Source organism: Ammospiza caudacuta, chromosome 27 (assembly GCF_027887145.1).
Source record: "Ammospiza caudacuta isolate bAmmCau1 chromosome 27, bAmmCau1.pri, whole genome shotgun sequence".
Taxonomy (NCBI): Eukaryota; Metazoa; Chordata; class Aves; order Passeriformes; family Passerellidae; genus Ammospiza; species Ammospiza caudacuta.
In genome coordinates, this window is record NC_080619.1 from 5,847,462 (window position 1) to 5,862,061 (window position 14,600).

Here is a 14,600-nt window from a genome sequence, read left to right on the forward strand (position 1 = left end):
CAGATGTACATAATAATGGGACAGATTCAGGTCACATGGAGGTAGGGAAGTTGTTAGATAAAACTCTGCAGTTATGTAATTGAAGATCAGGGTCTTAAATGGTATAATTTATTTCTGCCCTTCCATAAGTGCTTGCTTTTGCATGTAGCTATTTTTTTTAAATTGCTAATTCAAGAATTTTTGATTTCCTAAAGGTAAGTCAGTCTCATAGGCAAATTTGGGGATGGGTGCCTCTAAGGGAACTGTTACCCAGTTCTTGTTAGCCACTCACTGCAATAGGTTTCAGCTGGTTTGAAAGTAAAAGTATGGCAATTAAACTAAAAATATTCTATGGACTGCAGATGCATTGTTAATGTGTCCCAGGGGCACCACCCTCCACCATTTATCTAGAATTAGATGAGGTGGCTATCAAACCAGTCACAGCATTACCAAATAAATCATGAAGAAATTTCATTTGCTTGTAAGCAATTGCAGCTGAAATATGTGGCAACTTTCATATAGGAATTGAAAGGAGGTAACAGAAACACTGTTTGAAAATGACAATGTACAAAAAACATATTGGACATTTTGAATGTTACGGTTTCTTGAGAAGAGCAAACCTAGTAACTCTGCCGTAAAATGATATATTTGGTTTTCAAGGAATAATCTGAACATTTATGAGCACTTATGAACTCAATCCTGCTGCATGTGATGCCTACAGAGGTGTTAAGAGTTGACCCCTTCAGAAATCCAAAGGGTATTTCTAGATAAGCCATCTGAGAGAGCTGCCAGGCTCTGTAAAATTGCTCCTAAATGGCCTAAATCAGGTAAATTCCAGGGTGAATTGCAGAGATCTGCTGACGTATTTAAAGTGGGTTGCATTTTTTGAAGGGAGGATCAGAGGTATTAAATTGCTTGACAAGCTCAGGTTGTATTTCTAATTTGCATTTTTGCAGTTCAGTCAAAGAAAAAGTCATTAACTAAAAATGAGGCAGAAGTAGATGGAAAGTATGGGGGTGTTCACTGCTGGGATCTGCTAAAATTGTTCAGAATAAAGAGAAAAAGGTACCTGTGTGAGCCTTGGGTATCTCCACTTGTTGCAGCAGACCTCTCATTAGGGGCAGAATTGAGCCAAGACACAAACTCTCATTTGAGAGTTGAAGTACAATGTGGTTGCAGCACCAACTGGATAACACACAGGGGAAGGGAGAAAAAAAACAGTTATACCCTTTCACTGAACTTAGGAAGAGAATATTAGGTCTTACTGTCAGCCCTGAAAGGCAACATACAGATTTTTTCCATAATTCCCATTCACTTCAGAGCTGTTCTGTCTGTTCTTTGACATTCAGTTAAATGATTCCACTTATTTTTTAAGACTTTAGGAGGGGTTAATCCAGTACAATGGCGCTTTGCTTAAATTCAAAGTTGTCTGTACTTTGAAAGCCAGGTTGTAATAAAATAATTTATAGTTTTGTATGAAATCTGGAGGTCTCACAGCTCCACTGCTGTGGCTCAGCTGGTGACACCTTGTACCATGACCCAGCATTTCGCAGGGAAGGAGCAGGGAGTCACAAGACAAGGCAGAAGAACTTAAGGTGAAGGAGGTCAGAGTTAAATCAGATATGAGGAAGAAATTGTTCCCTGTGAGCCTGGTGAGGTCCTGGCACAGGGTGCCCAGAGCAGCTGTGGCTGCCCCATCCCTGGGAGTGTCCAAGGACAGGTTGGATGTGGCTTGGAGCACCCTGGGACACAGTGCAAGATACCCTGCCATGGGCAGGAGATGGGAATGGATGGGCTTTAAGGTCCTTCCCATGCCAAACCTTTCCATGGTTCTGTGAATTACAATCACAAACTGGTTTGGGTTGAAGGGATCTTGAAGATGTTGTGGTTCCAACGCCCTGCTGTTATCAAAGCACGTAATTATTATCCTCTGTATCTTCTGTGCACCTGTACAGTGACTTGAGGCAAGATTGTAGTTTTCTGTATTTTACAGGTGAAATCCAGGTTTGTGCCTCTTGGAGATGTTTAAAGGGTGGTTTAATAGAAGCTGGAGGTTAAGGACAAGGTTAAACTCAAGCTCCAATGAGTGAAGTTTGGTTGGGAGTTGTTCCCAGCACTGAGCCAAAGGAAACTGGCTGTGCCCAGTGCCCTGCAGCTGCCTCACCTGGGCACTCCTAAATCCTCCCAAGTGGGCAATACAGAGATAGATCCAGCTGTTCCTTTCTGCCCCAGATGTGTAAGTCAGCATAATTAGAATATTTTTGATATCGTGGTTGTAAAGACAGAATATGAATGCACAATAAGCTGTGGAGCCATATCCAGGGAATGGCTTTTACCAAAAAATCTTCCTTTAAAAATGTAGTATACCTTTTAAAGAAAGAAACAACCTTGGAAATAAAAGTCTCTCTAGTTATCATTTTACATAAATGTCTGTGTTCTGGCTCGGGCTCCTAGAGCCAGTAAATGCCCACAGATTGACTGTGGGTGGTCAGCAGTTCCTCAAATTGGGCCATCCGTTTAAATTTGTCTCTCTTAAATCTATGGGATTCACGTCAGCGTCGGTTCAGGCAGTACAATGGGGATTCAGTAACTCAGCTTACGTGGATTTACTGTATCATCCATTTTCATAACAGTGAAGCCACAGTGGAAGGACAGCTCCAGATGCTCAGCTCCCAGAGCTGGTGGTGCTTGGAATGCAGTCGTGGTTGCATGGGAGATGCTCCTGGGTTTTTAATTTGCAGTAGTGCAGATGAGACATCCAAAAATTGCTGTAAACTTCTGTGAGCTGTGCTCTGTGAGATTAAATGTGAATTTCTGGAAGCAACTGGCTTAAATTTCCTGAGGCTTTTACATGTCCCAGGTTCCATGATTTTCAGTTTCAGTTACAGGGTTTCAGTTACAGTTATCAAAAAGCAGTATTTTATTTAAAGTAGCATCCTTTTACTGTTGCAGGCTGAGTGCTGGAGGAGCCCAAACCAGGACAGAGCTAGGAAATGGAGATGGGCTCTTTTCCAAATTCTACATTATCAGATGAATAATTAACTGTAGACTAATTGCAAATCCTAATTAGTCTCCTATAACTGCACTAAGCACAGTATTACTTCAGTGTAAAGTGGTAAGAACTTGACCTTCAGGCTTTAACCCTGCTGTTGGTGTAAGCAGGAAGGAACTTGACTTTCAGAACCCAAATTACATGTGTGATACTAAAAGTCAAATACCTCCACAGGTTTTTATTCTTCCTTTTTTGTTATAAAATTAAAAGGGTACAGAAATGCCACTGTACATGCCGGGCCTTTTCCCGGTGTGCATTGCTAGCTAGAAACTCATCTGTGCTGCTTTCCCTTCAGGTGGTGGGAAAAAAAATAGAAAAAATCATTACAAATGTTGTTTTGGCCTGTTTTGCAGACTTGATGGGGAATTTGTGGCATGGCCCATAGGGGGAGTGCAGAAAGTGAGTTCTATTTGGAGAGACTTGATTTCCATATGACTGTGAGTGTGCTGGGGACAGCAGGTGACAGTGGAAGTTGCATTTCCACAAATGTATTTTCTGTCCTGGTCTTTCCTATTAACTGTTCAGTAACACTGCTCAGCTCTGCAGCTCATGGAGCACCTTCTAAATGTCTTCTTGTCTTCTCTGTGAGTAACTTCTCTATGAGAAACAGAGGGAAGAGAGCAAACCAATGCTGGTCTGGAAAATCTTGTTCGCTGGTAGCTCTGGTACTTCTGCTACAGGGACAAGATACCTAGGTGTGCTTCCATGGGAGGTGCTGCAAAAATAATGAGCAGTGAGAGGAGAAGCAACAGTTAACATTGGAGAAAACATACATCTATGGTACATGACCTAAAATTAATGACCAGCACGGAATGGTAAAACAGACTCGAATAACGTGAATAACCTGAAAACCCGGATACTGAGGGTACACAGCAGGTACAGGTGCCGTGTCGGTAAAAACCACTGAGCAGCAGCCGAAAGCGAACAATTCCTGTCTGAACCTGGTTTTCTTGTGTTTAGGTGATACCGAGCAAGAGCTGGGACCCCCTCCATCCGTAGATGAGGCAGCGAACACACTCATGACTCGCCTGGGCTTCCTCCTCGGAGAGAAAGTCACGGAGGTTCAGCCAGGGCCCCAGTACAGCATGGAGGTGCAGGACGAGAACCAGGTATGGCCCCCTGATCCCCTGTGGCATGGGTTGGGATCACTGTGGCGTTCGGGAGAGGGTGGTTATTGCCTAATTCCATGGGGACCAGGTGTAACAATGAAATAATGGTGCTGAGGTAAAGGTTGTATCTCCTGTCTCACAGTGAGTCATCCTCGCAGAACAGCAGGCCGCGGTTCAGGGATCAGCCATGTGAGACAGCTTCTGTTGTTTTTCTGTTTCTGCAAATGTAGGAGTGGGCAGTGTTTCTAATCAGATTATAGTGACCAAAATAATCTGTTCTTGCCTGGCATCTTCTCGGTGATATTTCAGAAGTACTTCAGTAGTGTTACATAAAGACTCAGTCTCTGCAGAAGGGAGAGGGAAGTAGTAGTAGCCTGATTTTACAGATAGTCATGGTTCTTGCTCATATTTGCCCAACAAGGTGATTTCATGCTTGAAAACAGATAAAGAAGGCAAATCATAAAATCTTTATTGTGACAGAGCTTGTTATACCCCTGGCTGGCTGGAAAGCTTTGGGCTATGATACAGGTTTTGTAGAAACTGCCTGAGCCTGAGTTTCTCCCTCCTTTGCCTCAGGTACCAACAATTAGCAGTTTTGCTGAGAGTGAAAATAGGAGGCCTTTCCTCCCCCACCCCTTCTTGTATTTAAATTGACAGATGGCTAATCCAGTATGTAACAGAAGAGCACAAAACTCATCAACCACTTGCAATTCTCTGTTCTTTTAATTGCCATTGGGTGACTCTGCATGAGTCACTCAGATGTTTAACATAAATGTAATTCAGAGAACTTGAATTCCTTAAAAAGAGAGTCAGTGAGAAATGGCCTGTCGCCAGCACAGAACAGATGCAGACCTGTTGGAGCAAGTCCAGAGGAGGCCACGGAGTTGGTCCAAGTGCTGGAGCCTCTCTGCTCTGGAGCCAGGCTGGGAGAGCTGGGAATGCTCAGACTGGAGAACAGAAGGCTCCAGGGAGAATTTAGAGCCCCCTCCAGTGCCTAAAGGGGCTCCAGGAGAGCTGGACAAAGGCCTGGAGTGACGTGAATGGCTCCCACTGCCAGAGGGCAGGGTTAGATGGGATATTGGGAAGGAACTCCTCTGTATGAGGGTGGGCAGGCCCTGGCACAGGGTGCCCAGGGAAGCTGTAGCTGCCTACGGATCCCTGGCAGTGTCCCAGGGCCAGGTTGGGTTGACTGACTGACACAAGACATTTTTGATCTCCTGCATGAGCTAGTTTGATTGAGAGCCAAGAAATGGGATTTCGTAAAGTTTTTGCCTTTAACACGTATGTTACACTTTTAAGACTTCCCATTCAATTTCTTAAAGCAAGATGTGGATTTAAAATGGACTGTTCTATACATTGGGCTAGAAAATGTCCTTTTAACAGGCGCCTATTTCAACTGAATACTTCAAAGCCAAGCAGAGCTTTCTACTATAAATGGTTCCTTTTGTTGTTACCTTTTGACAGAAATTAAAATCCAATCTTTTTTTTCTAAAGCCAGAGATGTCTTTGGAGAATAAATAAAAGAAAAAATCTAAAGAGAAATAGCAGACTTGTCCTCTAAACTAGATTGGTATCTTGGGCTGCGTGCTAATTTTTGCATGAAAAAGTTTGTCCAGGGCCTTTGAATGCTGTTCATGTTCAGGAGAAGATAAAGAGAGGCTGGTTCCTCAATTACCAAGTTAATTTTTTCCTTCCTTTGTAAGTGTCTCCTGATGTCAGCACTTGCCTTGAATCCTGGAATACTCAAGGTTGGAGTTGACCTCGTGAGGTCAACCCATCCACGCACGCCAGAAGTAGGGCTGGATTCAGGGGGGCACTGTGGTTCTCAGGCTCATCCAAGCAGGGTTTGAAAATCTCCACTGATGGAGATCAGTGGGCTCTCCTGACAGCCTCTCTTGGGGCTCACCAACTTCAGGTGTGAAGAATCTTCTACCTGGTAGAAAATGTCCTGGATGGAGGCTGCGACTGCTGCTCCTTGTCCTTTCCCTTTGGAGCGTGGTTGTGTCTTCTCTCCAGGCCCTGCAGATAGTGGAAGGGTGCAGCTGCCTATCCTTGGATCCAGTGTACCTTTGTCCTTTCTGTAGGCTGAACGAATCTTCTCCATCAGCCTCTGCACCTCAGCCCCAGCCATCTCACATTTTTGGGGCTTTCTTCTGACTCTGCCATCTCCCACTGGCTGTGTCAGCAAACAAATCCTGTCCAAGCTAAAGCTGCTGCTGAATTGCACCAAATTTGGTAAAACCTCTCCAAATCTCCATCCCACACTGAATTTCTTCCACTACCTTACTTCCAATCATGTTGAAAATCACGCAATGAGACGTTTATGGGATTTGCATTAATTAAATTAATTCTTCTGTTAGCCACTGATTGATTAAAATCTGATTGAGACTTTCACCAGTAGTTTGCACTTGAATCTAAAAATCAGAACAATTTGTTGGCTTTTAATGTGTTAATTTACATGAGCTCAGCGAAGAAAACGTTCTTTGTATCAAAAGCTGCTGCTTGTTATTCCAGCCATGCTTTGCCTTCTCAGGCGAGACAATAATTATTTGCCATCTCACCAGTGCTTAAGCTGAAAGGAAGATAAGGAATGGGAGTATTTGCACTGAAACTGCCCAGTCTGTACATCTCTATGATGCCTTTTCCCCCAGTTCCCTTATTTTGAATATATCCAAGGATATATTCTTTCTGTGCTCTTAATCGTGATTTCCTTAATGGGAGATCCCAAATGCTGAGGATTAAATCCTTTTTCTCCTACTTTTTGGGACATTCTTTCTAACTGTATTGTCTGCCAGAGCAGCACAAAGGACACTGAGGTGCTGGCAGAACAGAGTAATTTTTCAAAGTTCAGTGAAAATGTGACAGATGAAACAGCAGCAATAATAATAATACAGAATGTTCTGTCAATGGAAATTTATATTTAAAACTCACACAGAGGAACATTTTTCTATATCAATACAAGAATAAAACATGTCAATCAATGCCAAGTGATATACTGTGTTATTTCATAATTTCCAGTTGCAAGGAGCTTGTTCTTCAGGAGCTGCATTGATAACACAGCAAATAAAGGAACTTATATCACTTCTGGCATTTCATGAAACAATAGTTTTATAAGCTGGAGGGAAGATAAGTGTACCATCCTTGCACCGAATTTTAATTTACTTTAAAGTGCAATGATTCCTATGTTTTAAAGTTAGTGGATGTTATTTTGTACTGAGATAAGTTTCAGTGGGGATTAGTTTAAAATGACAGTTAAAACAAAGACATAGAAAAACTCCACCATAAAGAATTTATAATAGTAATAAAGCTTTACATTCTTGAAGCTGATCAAATGGGATTTTCCAGTGGCACTTTAAAAATAGGATGGAGAGAGGAGAGAGTTGCTTTGCTTGTCCCAGGTACTTCAGTAGAGATGACCATGTGTTGGGAGCCATCATTTACACTGTGGGTGTTTTAGAATTAAGATTGGAAAAGACCTGCAAGAGAATCAAGTCCAGCCTTTGAGTGAATCCCACCATATCACAAAGTGATATGTGATCAAACAATCACATCTGATTGTTGTTTGAACACTTCCAGGGATGGTGACTCCACCACTGCCTTGGGCAGCCCTTTCCAATGCCTGACCACTCTGTCAGCAAAGAAATTTTCCCTAACATCCAACCTGAACCTCCCCTGGCCCAGCTCCAGGCAATTTCCCCTTATCCTGATGCATGCTGCTTGGAAGAAGAGACCAACCCTGATGGGTACCACAGGGAGATGATGAATGAACACAGAAACCCTCACACAGTTCATTTTCTGCTGTGTTGGGGCGTCTGTGTTAATACACAAACCTGCCAGCAGAGCTGTGACATTGGCACTGTGTCCCTGGTTTGCTGATGCACTGATCCATGCTGGGAGATTCTGTAATTAGGCTGAGGTCGATTCAGCTCCCTCTGGCATGAGAGCAGAGCTGTGGGGTGGCTGCCCCATCCCCCTGCCAGGGATGCTCTGTGCTCCTCCAGCACCAGGGCAGTTCCTCTCTCAGTAAGGATTTTTACAAAACCCATGAGGATACTTGGACAAAGGAGGTTTTTTCCTGGTGGCTTCACGTGGTAGCTGCCATTAGGGTGTCCTAATATAAAACACCATGTTCACCTTTAAAAAAGTCCCTCCCAGACGTTTTTTAAGTTTCAAATAGAGAATAGGGAGGAGGGAAAAAAATTAGAGGTCAAGCCTGCTATGCAGTTTGCAGGTATGATGCTTTCTGTGCCATGTTTTCCATTATTGAGGGTTTGTTTAAATTTTATCTGGTGGGGAAAGCATGCCTGGGCAGGGAAGGGCCATCTGGTATCTAGATAAAGGATCTCTGTTGTTTTCCTTGAATGGAGGAAACATTTATAGAGCAAAATTAAAACTGCAGCCCCACAAGGGTTCTGAGCAGATGGAAGTGGCCCAGAGGTCTTTATAGGATTTCCTGGATATGGTGACTGTAACTGTAAGTAAAGGTGAGATCACACTGTGTTTCCCTCCCCAGAACTCTCCACTTGAACAGAAGCACCAGATTTACCTATCTGTCACGGTTTTTGCTTATTTGTGCTTTTTTTCTTTTAAGCTTTCCGTTCAGTGCTAACAAAACAACCAAAACTCCTGATCGAGTATGGAATCAGGCTTTTGATAAATACTGCTATTTATGTTTCCTGTGGCTCCTATTGAGCATGGAGGCTGGGATCTCTGAAGCGTGAAGGAGAGAACGAGCCCAGTGTCTGCCACAGGTGGGGGGCGGCCTGATGGATGTTTTCATTTCGAACTCTACGGCACTTTTTAACCTCACCAGACAAAGCAAATCCTCAAGTGTGAGCTACAGAAAGCCTTTCCCCCTGGCAGTGCCTGTGGTGAGTGATGTGCCCCTGCTCTCCCCCGTTTTGCAGAGCTCGGCGGTGACGCAGCGCATCAGCCCCTGCTCCACCCTGACGAGCAGCACGGCCTCGCCGCCCGCCAGCAGCCCCTGCTCCACCCTGCCACCCGTCAGTGCCACTGTCACAGCCAAGGACTGCACCTATGGCGCTGTCACCAGCCCCACATCCACGCTGGAGAGCAGAGACAGCGGCATCATCGGTGAGTGTCGGACCGTACTCTTCCTCTTCCTCCTCGCTGCTGCTGGCTGGTCTAACAAGGCTTGGTTTATAGTCAGAGAATGCCAGGATGGTTTGGGTTGGAAGGAATGTTAAAGACCATCCAGTTCCACCCCTGCCATGGACAGGGACACCTTGCACTATCCCAGGTGAATCCCTGCCCAGCCTGGCCTTGGGCACTGCCAGGGATCCAGGGGCAGCCACAGCTGCTCAGGGCACCTGTGCCAGGGCCTGTCCACCCTCAGGGAATAATTCCTAATTCCCAATATCCCATCCAACCCTGCCCTCTGGCAGTGGGAAGCCATTCCCCCTTGTCCTATCTCTCCAGGCCCTTGTCCCAAGTCCCTTTCCAGCTCTCTTGGAGCCCCTTTAGACACAGAAGGGGCTCTAAGGTCTCCCTGGAGCCTTCTGTTCTCCACCCCTGCTCTCCCAGCCTGGCTCCAGAGCAGAGGGGTTCCAGGCATGTCATCAACTCAGTGATGCTCTGGACTCACCCTGTTTCATGTCCCTTGGGAACCCCAGAGCTGGATGCAGTGCTTTATTTATATAATATTATTTATCTGTGTTTGCTATTTAGGGGAATGATTTTGCATTATTCAGGTTTATACTGCAGTGACCAAGGTGATCTGTACCCCTCCATCTTCCATTTCTCATGGGCAGAACTACATAGTAGTTGGTGAAAATTGGGATGTATGAGATTGATAACTTTGGATCAATTAATTAACTTTTGGAAATTGTTTAAATGGTGGAAGAGGAAGCCTTGGGCAGGAGCTGAACTAAATTATTACAAATTTCAGTGAATTTCTGTAGCAGGTTTTTCATTTGAGTGATCAGTGGGTTGCAGGTGTAAAGAATCTGGAGAAAATATGCACAGATCAATTTTGTTCAGTAACTGTACAGGCACAATGGGAAAACGTTAATGTTTATATGATATCAAACAGGATGATTGTCACTTGGGTGTCTTTGCCACATGTTCTAGATTGAGTATTTCCCCAGCTTAAGAAGATTTTATTTTGCTAACAATTTATGTAGGGTTAAAAAAGAAAAAAAAAAAAGAAAGGCAGGTTGGTAATTTGGGGAGGTTAGTTGCACTAGTGGTTAACATTTTGCTTGGCTGATCAGGGAATCTGGGCTTAGTTCAGCTCCTGGATGCCACAGCAACCCTTGCAGCACTTCTGCCTGCGTGATCTTAAAATGCAAATGGGTGAGCTATTCTGAGCTGTGTGCCGAAGTAGGTTAATGAATCCTGGCAAAGTCACTGCAGGATCCCACCCCCTCACTTCCCTGCTCACATATCCCACCATCAGAGCTGCACCTTCTCCCACATCCAGCCCCAAAGCTGGGCTGGGCTGGAGGGTCACACTGAGTACAAGTGGGTGTTTGATCCCTGCCTCTGCCCAAGCTGTCACTTGGCTCTAAAAGCTGAGAAAAGGTTGAAAGGATTAAAAAAAAAAAAAAAAAATTACAAGGTCCAGATCTTCAAACTCAGATATTTGTAAAAGAAAAGGAATGGGGGAGAAGGTAAGACAAGAGCAGAGGTAGGAGCAAGTCAGCCCTTTCTCCTGGATGCCATGGAATTCTTTCCATATAAAACAGAATGGCTGGTGAAAATCCTGACCTGACTGTAACCTCTGAATAGCTTCCAGGATTTTTTGGCTCTCGCTATGTAAAAGCAGCCAACTGTTAATGTTCAGAAATCTGCTACTGAAAAGAGAACTGGTCAAAGAATCATGTGCTGCTCTGAGGGAACTTTGCACCTCACGGCCCCTCTGGTGTGAGCTTGGAAGCTTTGCTGCTGGAATGCAGCAGAACACAGGAAAATTTCCACCAGTCTTAGCAATCCTTTGAAATAAACAGCAAACTTTTCTTGCCAGCTTATCCCAGTGATGCTCAGGCAGCACTTTATATCATTAGCAGCAATCTCCTAGGGAATGGCTGTTTTCCATGTGGCATATTCCTGTGGGAGTGTGTTCAAGTTGAAATGGGGCCACTCTTTTTTTCTGCGCTCTGTTCCCTGCTGAAGTGTCAGGGGATCGTGCTGTGCAGGGACACAGGTGTGAGGGGAAAGCAGCTTCAAAGGGAAAGCAGTGAGCAGTGGAAATCTGGCCTCACTGCTGTGGTGAAGTGCACAGGCCTGGTACTGTATGGATAAGATGTCTTCACTCAGATTTTGTGGATTTATTCGGTGGAAAATAACATAGAAAGGAGCCCCATTCCCTCTTTGGAATCCCTGGTCTGTAGCTTCTTCCATTTACTCTTTTTTTGCTATTTTTTTCCTTTTATTCCTAAGCTTTCATCAAGATGCTGCCTTCTACAGATGTATGTGTTTCTGGGTTAAAAATGGGTTTGTTAATAAATTTGTTTAAGTGCCTGCTAAGCAAAATAGATGCTGCTATGCAGAATAGATGCTGCTGACAATGAAACAAGATGGATTTGTTTCCAACTTCATCTGCTTCGAGAAGGGAACAAAGCTCAAAAGGCACATCAAGACAAATTTAACTCAGGTTAAATATTTTTGTGATCTTACAGTTAAAGCATTTGAATTCTGACATTCTCATCAGTATTATGAAATGCTCTGTTAATAATGAATAACATTTCTGAGAATTACAGATCTTTTTTTGAATCTCAATGGCTTCTAGTTGGGCTCATTCCCCCAAGAGAGTTGGGGAATGATCATTAAGGCTGCTACCTCTGTAGAGTTGGGACCTTTTTAACAGATTTCTTTCATGTTTACAGTAGTGGAGTGTGCTTTATGACATCAATTACCTCGTTCTTGCAAGTAATAAACTGCAGTTTCTAAACAGAAGCTTTGCTGAGCTGTTCTGTCTCAGTGTTTGCAGGGAGCTGGGCCCAGGAGATGGCAGGGTCTCGTTCTGTTTTACCCAAACCTTGCATTTCTAGCCTGAGTAGCAGCCAGGATAGAGCCCTGCAAGGCAATCATCCCATTTGTCATCCCATTCTTTATCCCATTCCTCATCCTGCTTGTCAGCTGGTGCAGCAGGGAATTCAGATCTAGCACAGAATGGATTTAGGGTCAGGTGATGCTACTGTCGAGGTATTTTTCATTTCGTTTTAAGACCTTTTGCATGCTCACCATGATTTATAACACCCCCAGGCCTGACACAGAAGTGGCTTTACCTGTTTAATGTCTGTCTATTTGTGGGATTGTTTATGTGAATTAGGCTAGTGATCTTAATTTTCTTTTTCTCCTATTTGAGACCACTGTTGATAGAGAAGTTAAACATCCAGCTAGTGCTGTGGATTTTGGCCTCAAGCCTTGAGCAGGACACACCTTGGGGCTTTTGGGATTGGGTTTTTTTGGTGTGGAAATGCCATAAACTCACTGCCTGGTGGTGTCCAGCAGAGAGTAATGTTGTAAAGGTGCACCAAGGTTGTTGTGGCACAGACAGTGTGTGACTGCACGAGGCTGCTCCCTGCCCTTGGGAATGGTTTGGACTTCCACTTTCTGCCTGCCAAGTTTTTCTCTTTGGCAGCTGGAGTGGTGGTCTGGGGTGATGTGGCTATATTTAGGTGTATGCTTCTGTGGCTGAGTTTATGGAGGCTTATGTAGATTAGGGTAAAAAATTTATTTCACTCCTTGCCAACTTGTACGTGTTAGCTGGGACGTCTCTAATGGAATGAGGCAAGAGGTGCTGAAGTGAAATGAGGTTAATTCAGGCAGGGTTTGGAGCTCGTTGCAGTGCAGCATATGAAAGCTCATTGCTTTGCTGCAGTTATTTCTTTAAATTAACAAAATCCCTGTTCTTACTTGAGGCACTATAAATCTTTACATATAATTAATGATACAGCTGTTGGTCATTGTCACGTGGGACCTACAGAAACTGCTTCTCCCACAGTTACAGCTGGAAGGTGAATGTAAAGGTTGATGTTTTCCAGGCATGGTCTTTGCCTCAAGGAAAATTGGATGGGATGGTAAAAATTCCCTTGTGTGTTTGACTAGAGACACATTCAGTTGAAAACCTCCCAGGGCACAGGCCAGCTTGCAGCTAAATGAGAAATAATATTGGTGGCCTGTAAATGCACAAAACTGTCTTGAGATGTGTAGTGCTGTTTGTAGGGCTGAGGTGCCGTCTTGAGGGCGCTGCTGCTGCTTCAGTACAGCTCTGTTATTTCCCCAAAGAAATTAAAATATTTCACCCGTGTCTTTTGCAAAAAGTTCTAATCAAAACTTTTGTTTCCAAGGGAAACAAGGCAGGTTGGGAAAGGAAAGGTGGACAGAGGAAACACAGGAGTAAATCTTGAGTGCTCAAAGCAGGGTGGGATTGTGAAGTGACTCCAGCACTTCTGGAGTGTATTCCCTCCTGGCACCTCAGTCCATGTGCCTGCAAAGCTGCTTGAAGCTGGTGCAGGTGGTGCTGGTGCTGTGGGTGGGTTGGGATCATGGGGACAGAGATTCAGCAAATCCCAGGAGAAAGCTGCAGGCAGGGTTGCAGACAGGCACCACACTGCCTGCACACTCATCCAAGGGGCTTTCCATGGGATATCGTTCATTGTGTGTTCTCCAGCAGTCAGATGATCTGGAAGCCTCAGATTCTCTGTGCTCACATTAAATAGCGTGAGACTGCACCAGTGGAGACTGGAGACACAGCCATGTATCTATAAATACCCAGATCTATATGCACACACATCTATATTTATGTCCCTGTGGTATTTTTTGGGTGCTATAGGGAACCTCAGCTGTTGGTGCATGTCAGGTTTCTGTTGTTCTGTGTGTGACTCACACACTGTCCCGTCCTTCTCCATCCTTGCAGTGCCTTGTTTGCTCCCAGCTCACCAGCACACACTGTGGTCAGCATGATCCAATAGAGCAGGGCCCAGGCATGGCAAAGTTCTGATTTTTTTTTCACCAGAGTTGTGCTTTTTTGTCTGGATTTAGCAATTGAAGAGCCTCAAGTGTTCTTCCATAGCCTCTGGTGCCCCTGTGGCTCCTCCAGTACGTCCCACCTCTCCCTTGGAGACCGGGGTTGAAGGATCTGCTTCTCTGCAGATGGCTTAAGGCAAAAATTCCTGCTCTTTGATAAATTTGAGTTTATCAGTTTATCTCTTCCCAGTTTAGAGCATGCTGTCAGTTCAAAGGTTGCATTTTTTTTGAGCTTTTGATTAATGAGGTGTCCTTGTGTTTAAAAATCATAGAATTACAGAGTGGTTTGTGTTGGAAGGGACCTTTAAGGACCAGCTAATTCCAGTCCCCTTGACTGCCCCCAGGTACCACATCCACATGTTTTTTGAATGTTTCCAGGGATGTTTTTTCCATCACTGGCCTGGATGGCCTGTTCCAGGACTTCACCATCCTTTCAATGAAGAAATTTTCCCTAATGTCCAACCTTC

At 44.3% G+C, this 14,600-nt stretch overlaps 1 protein-coding gene across 1 annotated transcript in view; it reads left to right on the forward strand.

Moving 5' to 3' along the window:
- TANC2 (tetratricopeptide repeat, ankyrin repeat and coiled-coil containing 2) overlaps positions 1 to 14,600 on the forward strand; it is a 143,409-nt gene that overhangs the window by 72,477 nt on the left and 56,332 nt on the right. The window contains exons 8-9 of the mRNA XM_058820543.1: positions 3,992 to 4,140; positions 9,048 to 9,234. Coding sequence (XP_058676526.1) covers positions 3,992 to 4,140; positions 9,048 to 9,234 — 336 coding nt within the window. The remainder of the gene's footprint in view (positions 1 to 3,991; positions 4,141 to 9,047; positions 9,235 to 14,600) is intronic.